This window comes from Coffea arabica, chromosome 6c (genome assembly GCF_036785885.1).
Source record: "Coffea arabica cultivar ET-39 chromosome 6c, Coffea Arabica ET-39 HiFi, whole genome shotgun sequence".
In the NCBI taxonomy this organism is placed as follows: Eukaryota; Viridiplantae; Streptophyta; class Magnoliopsida; order Gentianales; family Rubiaceae; genus Coffea; species Coffea arabica.
In genome coordinates this window covers 48,653,179-48,664,003 of record NC_092320.1, presented here as the reverse complement: position 1 = coordinate 48,664,003, position 10,825 = coordinate 48,653,179, and the positions used below count along the sequence as shown (strand labels likewise).

Sequence of the window (10,825 nt, the reverse complement as noted above, 5' to 3'; positions counted from 1 at the left end):
AAAAGAAAAGGAAAGAGAGAAAAAAAATATATGGAGGGGAGATGTAGTCGTGGACGTGGTCGTGGCCGTGGAACTAAGTGAGCCCAAGAACCAAGAGAAGAAAGGAAAACATTAGCCGAGGAAGAACATGGACCCAGGATCGAAGCCGGAGACCAAATGGCGACAGCGATATAACAAATGACAAATATCTTGGCACGACTGGTAGATCAACAAGGCCAAATGCCAGTGAACCAACCTCGGAATCTTGAGATAGGCGAGGATAGGGCTCTTGAGAGGTTTCAAAAATTTGTACCTCCGAAATTCGTTGGAGGGTCTGATCCGGACATAGCTGAACAGTGGTTAGAGACCATGATTAATATTTTCACAACTTTGAACTACACTGAGCAAAGACAAGTGAACTTTGCGGTGTTCCAATTTGAAGGACCAACCCAAGCATGATGGAATGTTATTAAAGCAAAGTGGGAAAGAGAACAGACTGCATGGACATGGACGAATTTCATAAGAGAATTTAACGAGAAGTACCTTCCACCTTTAGTCCAAGAAAGGAGAGAGGAGGAGTTTATTGGGCTACGCTAGGGAACCCAAAGTGTGGCCGAATATGAAACAAAATTTACGAAACTATCCAAGTTTGCTTATGAATTGGTAGCCACAGAACGGCGAAGAGTAAGATGGTTCATATAGGGATTGAATTTGAAAATCTAGGAAGCATTAGCGGTGGTGCAAGTTAATACTTTTACGGAGGCTCTTGAGAAAGCTCAAAGAATTAAGGATGCAAAGGCACATGTAAAAGCCTCCCAAACCCAGAAAAGGGGTGCATCTGGTAGTGTATTGGAGGAATTTAGTGAAATGATAGTACCTTCTAAAGTACAAAAGTGAACCCTTTATGCCACCTACCATGGACATTAGGGGCCTTAGATGAAAGGTCTACCAAAGGAAGTCAAATCGGACATGGGGAAATTTCTCAGGAAAACCAAAATGTGGCTTCTCACTTGGTCTGTGGATACTGTGGAAAAGCAAATCACGCCGAAAGCAATTGTTGGAGGAAAGGGCGGAAGTGGTGATAATCAAGTTACTAACTGCCCGAGGAAACAGTCACTAGAGAATAGTACTCAACCACTGGATGGAACCAAATCAAAACCAGCGAAGGAAAGAGGGGACCGAACAAATGTACCGGCAAAGGTTTATGCCTTGGACAACCGACAAGCTCCGGACTCGTCTGAGGCCACTGAAGGTAAGGCCACTGAAGGTAAAATTTCAAGGACGAAACTTCTTAAGGGGGAGAGGGTGTGAGAACTAGGAAATGTTCACATTTTTCTAGGCATTATTTTATTTCTCACTCCCCTTTTTAAATGAAAACTTTTCACTATATATATATGAGCGTGTGTTTGTGTATGTCCATTGTATTTGTGTGAAATTGTCGGTCTATATGTTGGAAGTACGGATGAGCACAGCATGTGAACTAGGAAAAGGAGAAAATTTTTGGTGAAAATTTTGGAACCAAATCCGGCCGCATATCCGGCCAGTTTTTGGCCGGATTGTTGATGGATTTTGAAAAAAAAATTATTTCTCTACTGCCTTGAATCCGTCCTGGAATTGAACCGGAAATCCAGCCAGATTCCGGCCGGATTGTGATGTGGCATCGTCGGCAGCCAACTTTGACCAGTTGTTTTCCTCCATACTTATCTTGTTTTGGCTGTATTTGCTCTTCATTTTTCCCTTCCTTGCCCGGCTGCCTTGGAGAGAAAACAAGAGAGGAAAAAATGTGAGAGCCCCACCTCACCTTAAGGTGAACCAAAGGGTTCGCCAGACTGCCTGCCCAACTCTCGCCGGGACTACGGATTTGGAACAAACGTAAACCCTACCAACCGCTCAAAAGAACTTCGAGAATATAACATTCATAACTCAATTGAACCGAACTAAAAGATACGATCAATCTTTAGTATGACGTTCCCACGAAAATCAAAATGAAATGGAAGGGCCACTGCCACGTCACAATCCAACCAAGTACAAGTAACCATTGTTTGACATGAGAGAATGTACATTCCCAAAGACATATGCCACATAACCATGAGGAAACACTTAACAATATACATATTAGTAAGTTTACACACCAAAAGAAACATTGTAGTAAGATACATTTAGGGTTTTCAAATTGTCGAGGAGCTATACCAAAAGAACAAAAGAATTTCTAACTAGCTCCACTCATTCTTCAAACATCGAAGTTCCAAAAGTTGGTTCCCTGTAAGGAAAACAAGGATAACGGGACGGGGTGAGCTAAAAACTCAATAAGGTACCAAAAGTATAAACAGTAGACACAGTAGAACTCATGAGAAATCACTTTTAAGGCACATATTCACATCAAATACGAGAAATGAATGAACACCACAATGTAAAGGATACAGGTGGCTCTCAGGAGCCAAATCCCCGTTGCAATACTTGATCCAGCCTCGTTGACTCTCCGTCAATGTTCAAATAAAGGAACCAGTCCAGTAGAACACCACTTTAACGCCAAAATCCCGTTCACCAAACATACCCCTTACCGAGCCCGAACGCCAAATAGGAACAGGAATGGTAATACTCGAGTATACCGGAAATCCAGAGTCTCCAATACCCATAGATTCCCTAGGAACAGGCACCCATGGATTGTCAATTTCCTCGACCAAGCCCTTGCTAGCTCAATTCAATTAACTCCCCATGAGGTTGAGCTCAGATGTAACAGGAAGGTCGTTGGATACACTTCCAAACGACATTATAACAGACACAAGTAACAGATTCAAGTATATACAGGAAACAAGCCACACAGGCTAGAGAACGAGTATGATAAAGTACACACTCGTCTCATACAAAATAAACAGTCGATAAAGACGTTCAAATAGCAATTTGCAAGTACAGATAACCATTTTAGCAATAATTCAGGGTAGTGGTACACTCACCGATTCAAGTACAGATACTTCAAAAGTTTTCACGCCAGAGTGGGTTTAATCGCCAAGAAATCCTAAAATAACCAAAGTAAAACAATTGAAGGTTCCACATCCAAAATCGAGTAAACGGAATGCACAAGTGAGGCTAGACTACTAGTCGTATGCCTCGCCAAATAATTACTAATGCAAGGGTGCAAAACATGATTTTTGGGAATGAAAAGGTAACATGAAGACCTAGGGTTCAAACAACCCCAAAAGCCTTTCTTATATATATCCCAAACCAAACCAAAGCCGAAGAAATCCCACATTTCCAAAATTTGGACAGCATGTCCCCTATATTTCCTTACTTTTCCATCCTACAAACAACGCCAATTCATCTCAAATCAACCACATACACATCATAGACTATCAAATACACCTTTTGGCACAATAAGCACAACTGAAGCTACACTTATCAGATTGAAACGAATCTTATGTCGTTTCAAATCCAAAACATATACCTACATTTCTTATGAAGACCTCCAAAGCCAAATCATGCATTTTCATGGTAAAAAATGGAATTCCTCACGAAAACAGAAATCTGTCCACGAAACAGGGCTCATGGGCAGTCAAGAATATTTCGGTTATTTCACATACTACAGTACTCAGATTGAGCTGAAATTTTGCAGGCAGCTAGTTGACGCCATTTGCTACAACTTTCATGTTTTAACCTAAGCCTGATTCAGCATCTAACATACACAAATAAAGTCGGTCAGAACAGGGCAGATTGGAACCCTAAAATTGAAATTTCCGCACAAAACTGAAATTTTCCTCAAACAACCACATCTTGTGACGTCCCGAGGCAGAAGAAAAGGGAAAAATTTCTGGTGAATAGTGTTTTGTGGAGAATCCGGCCAGAAGCCGTGCAAATTCCTTATATTTTTCTTAAAAATTCCCTTTTCTTTGACAAATACCACTTTATAATGGCCCTACTACTCAATCACCCCACAATAAGTGCCAATGAACCTAGAAAGTAGGGTTTCACTTTTGGTTTCAAGATTGGCCGGAATTGTTGAGAAAAGTTTTGGTTTGCATTTTTCTTCTAATTTTCCTGTTTGATTAAGGTTATACCACCCGAGTGGTAAATGTTAAGATTTGAGATATTTGAACTGTCTAAGACCGACTAGACTGAGCTCATTTGAGACTTGAATTTGTATCGGCTAGTGTACCCTTACGTACACTTGATAGACCTGACCTGATGGAAAATAGGGTATCTCTTTTACTCTTGAGCAAGTATCTTGATTCATATATGATCTATATATGGATTTGAATTTGATGACTGCTTGAGAGTGTGAATTACTGGGCATAAGCTAGGCGAGTGAGTTCCTACTCGTACTTATGTTCTTTGAACCTGAACTAATTGACCCTGCTTTTGAACCGATACACTTGAACCCTGCTTTTGACTCTGTTCTAAACATTTTCGTACTTGTTTGGTTATAGACCGGCTACTACTCTTCTGTAGCGGTTGAACAAAACCTCTCTGGTGAGGCATTGCCTGTTGTGTTTTCAAGCACCGCCATTCTTCTGGCGAGGCATGCCTGTTGTGTTTCCAAGCACCATTAGGGATTGAAATTCTTGAACAGAACCTCTCTGATGAGGTATGGCCTGTTGTGTTTTCAAGCACCGCCATTCTTCTGGCGAGGATGCCTGTTGTGTTTTCAAGCACCATCAGGGATGAAACTTTGACTTGAGGCTCTCTGGTGAATTTTAGCCGTAGTGCTAGCTTGTTGTGTTTCCAAGCACCACCAGGGCCAATTTCTTGAGCTAAGATCCTCTGGTGAAGTTTAGCCGTTGTGTTAACTTATTGTGTTATCAAGCACCACCAAGGATGAAATTTTAAACTGAGGTTCTCTGGCGAGGTATAGCCGTTGTGCTAACCTGTTGTGTTGTCCAGTACCGCCATGGACAAAATCCTGCATCTGAGGCTCTGGTGAAGCTTAGCCGTAGTACTAGCTTGTTGTGTTTTCAAGCACCACCGGGGACAAATTCCTGAGACTTTCTGGTGAAGTATAGCTGAGTGCTAGCTTGTTGTGTTTTCAAGCACCACCAGGGGTAATTTCTGACCTGAGACATCGTTATGTCCTGGATTGTTTTTCCAAATACCAGGGACTTTAAGTCCGATTTCGAGCCCCTTTTGTATATGTATCCAGTTACTCGTCTGACTATCTATTGGATCAAGATTATTTGATAAGTTGGATTGGAGTACTTTTAGTACTTGATTGTGATGAGTGATTCTTAGTATGTGATTGACCTTTGAGATATTTGATCTGATTAGTATTTGATTATGATAAGCGAGATTGAAATGATTCTTAATACATGATCGACTTTCGAGAACTATTTTGATCTGATTAGTACAAGTTGGAATGTCGAGGACAACATTCTTTTAAGGAGGGGAGTTTGTGACGTCCCGAGGCAGAAGAAAAGGGAAAAATTTCTGGTGAATAGTGTTTTGTGGAGAATCCGGCCAGAAGCCGTGCAAATTCCTTATATTTTTCTTAAAAATTCCCTTTTCTTTGACAAATACCACTTTATAATGGCCCTACTACTCAATCACCCCACAATAAGTGCCAATGAACCTAGAAAGTAGGGTTTCACTTTTGATTTCAAGATTGGAGCAAAATTAGGATTTTCGCGATTTTTGCCGGATGAATTTTCGGTACGGAGCAAGGATCAAATTTGGTGATTAAAAATGACTTTTAAGTAAGAAATAATATGTGATTAGAAGCAATGATACAAGGTTAGTGAATAGTGCAGCTTCAAGCCATGCGTATGATTCTTCTCTTCCTCTTGGCCGAATCTCTTAAGCAAGGAAAGAAAGAAAACTCTTCAAGATTTTGGCTTCCATCTTGCTTCAATCAACTTACTCAACCATCCAACCTTGTTGGATGAAGGTGAGCTACAGTTTGCTAATTTAGGAAGGTCTAAGGGGCTGCGATTAGGGTTTAGCACGGCTTGCATGGAGGGTCCTCCGTGGCCACCGCCGGCCACAGGGGGCACTTCTGGAGGGACAGCTGCGTCCAGGTCTTTTGCCGACGTGATTGCAGGTTCATGCCGGTTGGAGCCATCTGTTCCAGATCTGGGGCGTTGTGCGACTCATCGAGGAGAACCAGCGCTGCTACTTTCTCAGAATGATCTGCACCTGTTGTCGACACCATTCAAAAACGCACTGGTGGGACGGTTTCCATTTCGAAGGCCTCCAATGGAGGCCATTCGGGGTTTTTTTGTGTCTCTGGGGCTCAAGGGAGATTGTGATGTTGGCCTTTTAGATTTGAATCACGTTCTGATCAGGCCATCAACTGCGGAGGATTTCACAAGGCTGTTCGTGCGCCGTTCCTGGTTTGTGAAGGGCGCACAGATGCTGGTTTCAAAATGGACTTTGGACTTTAAAGCCCATCAGGATTCGACTTTTGCGCCTGTATGGGTGTCCATGCCAGCGCTACCTTTGCCTTTATTCAATTCGGTGTACATTGCCAAACTAGCAGGTATGCTGAGGAGATGTCTGAAGATTGACTCGGCGACAGTGAAGCTCAAAAGGCCCTCGGTTGCGAGGGTTCTGATTGAGATGGACGTGTCGAAGCAACCCCCTCACCGCATCTGGATTGAGGAGGATCAGGAGGGGTTCTGGCAGGAGGTGGAGTATGAATCTTGGCCAAAATTTTGTGGTTTTTGTGCTCGTTTTGGTCATGATGATGGAGAAGGTTTTAGACAACACCCAGATCTGAAACCTGTAAACAGGAAGGTTACGGCGAGAGGGAATACCAAGGAGGTTTACCGGGCTAAGGGTACCATTGACACTAATGGGCCTGGTTTAGGGCTCCTAAAGAGTGGGGAGTGTCATCAGCATCCGGAGGCATTGGTTGCTGGTCACAGCAATGAGGGGAAGCTTGTTCCTGGTGCCATGGGGAGGAATGCACACGTTGAGATGGAAGGGACGGAGACTGCAGAGCAACAGCCGGCGCATAACCCAGCGTCGGATTTACAGGATCCGAAGGGGGCCTCTACTTTGGTGGAGGCTTTTCTGCCGTCGGTAGCTGTTGAAGTGATTGCTAGTACTGAGATTGCTGGTTTTTTGACAACTTCGGGCGAAATTGCTGCAAATGAGTCGCCGTCGAGGGAGTCATTAGAGGAGCTGCATGGCGGGGAGAGGGTGAAGTGTGGGAATAACTTTGCTGTTTTACAATCTCTTTCAGATCTGGAAGTTCGGGATGTCGATCGCATCTTTTCCAGTTCGGCGTGTGAGGGTCGGAGTGCTAAGCTGAGACATAGACGTCAATGCTCTGACGGGGACATACCGGGGGAGGCTGCGCCGTGGGAGCAATTAAAACATTTTCAGAGAGTGTTGCATCAAAGGCTATCCGCGGCTCGGTCAGGCTCGAGTCAGAGGGGTGTGGAGGATAATGTGGAAGGGTTGGAGCAGCCAGTGACTGCGGAGCAGGGAATCCCAGGAGCTAGGCACAAGGGAGGTCGGCCGGCAAGGGCAGATACCAATCAGGGTAAGTTTCATTCCCAATCCCAAACTCACTATTCTTTGAGGTCTCATGTTAAATCCCATTAAGGTTATTGTGTGGAATATTCGTGGGGCATCACGTAAAGATTCACTGCGTTATTTAAATAAGATATTCAAAACTAATAAGATTCGGTTGCTGGTTCTTCTGGAACCATTGTCAGAGACCCCACAACTTGAGGTGGTACGTCGGTTTCTTGGGTTTGATAAGGCTTTGGGGGCATTGAATAACAAGGCGTGGGTTTTGTGGTATAATGAGATGTCTTTGAGCTTCAGGGAAATGGCGGAACAATTGCTGCACATGAACATCGTGTTTTCATCTGGATGTTCGCTGCAATTCTCGGCAGTCTATGCTAGGTGCTCGAGGGTGGGGCGACGCGAGCTGTGGGCAGCAATGGAAAGTTTGGCAGGCGAGGTGCTGGGGCCTTGGTTACTAGCAGGGGACTTTAATGTTATCTCCTGTATGGAGGAGCGTGTGGGAGGAGCCCCGGCTAATGAAGCAAATATGGAAGAATTCAATGAGTCTATTGGTAATTGTGGTTTGTCTGAGGTTCCTTTTGATGGCGCTGAATTCACCTGGACGAATGGGAGGATGTGGCAGCGTTTGGATAGGGCCTTAATGAACCAGGAGTGGGTGGATGGGTATGATCTCTCGCATGTCTCACATTTGGCCAGGGGACGTTCGGATCATGCTCCACTGCTGATTTGTTGTCAGAATGGGAGTCCCAGCAAACGGTCATTCAAATTTCTAAGTGTCTGGCGGCATCATACGGGTTTCAAGGATGTGGTGCAGAAAAGTTGGGAGATGCCGGCCGAGGGTGAGGGTATGACGAGGTTTTATAACAAATTACGGGCGGTGAAGGGTGGGCTGCAAGTTTGGAACGCCCAGGTTTTTGGGAACATTTTTAATAAGGTGAAGGCGGCTGAGGCAGTTTTGAAACAACGTGAGGAGGAGTTTGACAATGGTCGAGGGTCAGTTTCCAGGGCTGCATTGGAGGAGGCAAAGGCGGTTCATGCAAGGAGCTTGGCAGAGGAATGTGAGTACTGGAGACAGAAGGCGGGCATCAGATGGTTACAGGATCTGGCAGGCCCATAGTTGGAGGATATTCATGATATTAGGAGGTCTGCGGTGGAATTCGTGTCCTCTTTGTTCACTTCCGAACATCATGGGTGGCAGTCGCCTGGCATTCCCTTTCCGATGCCCAAGTTGTCTGAGGGGGATAATGAGATGCTATCGGCTGTTCCAACCATGGCGGAATTACAGGAGGTGGTGCATGGGTTGGATGCTGATAGTGCTCCTGGACCAGATGGGTTTGGGGCAGGTTTTTACCAAGCGTGCTGGGATATTATCAAGGCGGATCTATTGGAGGCAGTTCGGGCTTTTTTCCAGGGGATGCGTTTGTCTAGGTGTTTTACTAGCACCTCTATTATTTTACTGCCTAAGTTTGTGGGTGTCGTGCGCTGGAAGGACTTTCGGCCGATTAGCCTTTGCAACACTTGCTCAAAAATTATCTCTAAGATTGTGGCTAACCGGTTGGGGAGAGTCCTACCTGCCTTAGTTTCACCATGGCAAACAGGTTTTGTTCCGGGACGGGAGATAACGGACAACATCCTTTTAACGCAGGAGCTGGTGGGGGATCTGGACAGGCGGTTGTGCCAACCAAATCTCATGTTAAAGTTGGATATGGAAAAGGCGTATGACAGGGTTGAGTGGCCATTTCTTTTGTTTATGCTTCGGCAGTTTGGTTTTGCTGAACAGGTGGTAGACATATTCTTTCGTCTGGTGTCTAATAATTGGTTCTCCGTTTTGGTGAATGGGGAGGCTGCTGGATTTTTTAAGTCTACACGGGGTGTTAGGCAGGGGGATCCGGTCTCCCCTGGCCTTTTTGTGTTAGTTGCAGAATTCTTAGGCCGTGGCTTGCATCATCTCTTAAGTAGGCAGCCGGGCAGGTCTTTTGTTTCAGCCGGGACACGGGTGCCTTACCTAGCCTTCGCGGATGACATGCTTGTCTTTACTAGATGCTCGGAGGAGTGTCTGACCGCAATCAAGGCTTTTCTAGCAGAGTATCAAGAGGCATCAGGCCAGAGGGTGAATGTCGACAAGAGCTCATTCTTCTTGTCTTCAGGGGCTACGTCGGGGCAGGAACAAATGGTGGCTAGGGTCCTAGGATTTCATAGGCAATTTTTTCCGTTCGCTTATCTGGGTGCTCCTATTTATAAGGGTCGGTGGCGCAATGGGCTATTTGATGGGATTGTAGCTAAAATGCGGGCTCATCTTGTCCATTGGAGTACTAGGCTGCTTTCATTTGGGGGTAAGCTGGTCTTAGCGAGGCATGTCTTAGCGTCGCTGCCTATGTACCTACTTCAGGTGGTTAATCCCCCAAAGGCGGTGCTTACACGTTTGGGAGTCATTTGCAACGCCTTCCTATGGGATCAAATGGGGGAGAGGCGTACACATTGGTCGTCTTGGGACAAGTTGTGCTTTCCTCTTGAGGAAGGGGGTCTGGGGTTAGGTCTTTTAAGGATTTGGCACGGGCTTTTGCGGCTAAACTTTGGTGGCGTTTCCGGAGTGGAGAGTCTTTGTGGGCGGAGTTCATGCACGCCAAATATTGTAGGGGGAGCCATCCATCGGAAGTTTCATCCGTTCGGCCTTCACCTACTTGGCGGCGTCTTGAGGAGATTCGTGCTTTGGTTGAGCCAAACTTGAGTTGGTGTGTAGGTGATGGCCTAGTAGATTTCTGGAAGGATAGATGGGTGCTTCAGGAACCGTTAGAGGTGGTGGTGGGTCGAGCCGAGAGGCCTCATTTTCTAGTGGCGGAGTTTATTTCTGATAATGGCTGGGATGAGGTTCGTCTTGCTAAGTGGGTGCCGGATTTTGTCATCCGTGCAATCAAGGACATTCCCTTTGAGCAGTCCCAGAAGGATAGGTTGGTTTGGTCGCTTTCGCCATCGGGGACTTTCTCGGTCAAGTCGGCTTGGGAATTGCTTAGAAAACGGCGACAACACTCCTTGGTAGACTCCTTACTGTGGCCGTCGGTTTTGCCAGCAAAAATGTCTTTCTTTGCTTGGAGGTTAGTGCGTAACTTTCTACCTTTGGATGTGGTGTTATGGTCCCGGGGTTTTTCGTTCCCTTCGAGATGTGGGTGTTGTTACCGAGAGGAGGAGGCCCTCTTGCATGTTTTTCTGACGGGACCGGTAGCTTCGGAAGTTTGGAGGAGAATCTCTGCCCGGTTTGGTTTTCAGTTGCGAAATTGCCCGAGTATGGCGTCGGTTTTTATCTCTTGGTACTTCACTTCAGCTACGACGGCAAAAACTCATATTCGGGTTTGTATGCCAATCGTGGTGTGTTGGTTTCTGTGGT

At 45.4% G+C, this 10,825-nt stretch overlaps 1 protein-coding gene across 1 annotated transcript; it reads left to right on the top strand.

Moving 5' to 3' along the window:
* The first annotated feature begins 948 nt into the window (after positions 1-948).
* LOC140008773 (uncharacterized) lies at positions 949-8,560 on the top strand. The gene is made up of 3 exons (XM_072053645.1): positions 949-1,246; positions 5,876-7,453; positions 7,629-8,560. Exons 1-3 carry the CDS (start codon positions 949-951, stop codon positions 8,558-8,560), a joined length of 2,808 nt encoding a protein of 935 aa, XP_071909746.1.
* Positions 8,561-10,825: the final 2,265 nt, after the last annotated feature.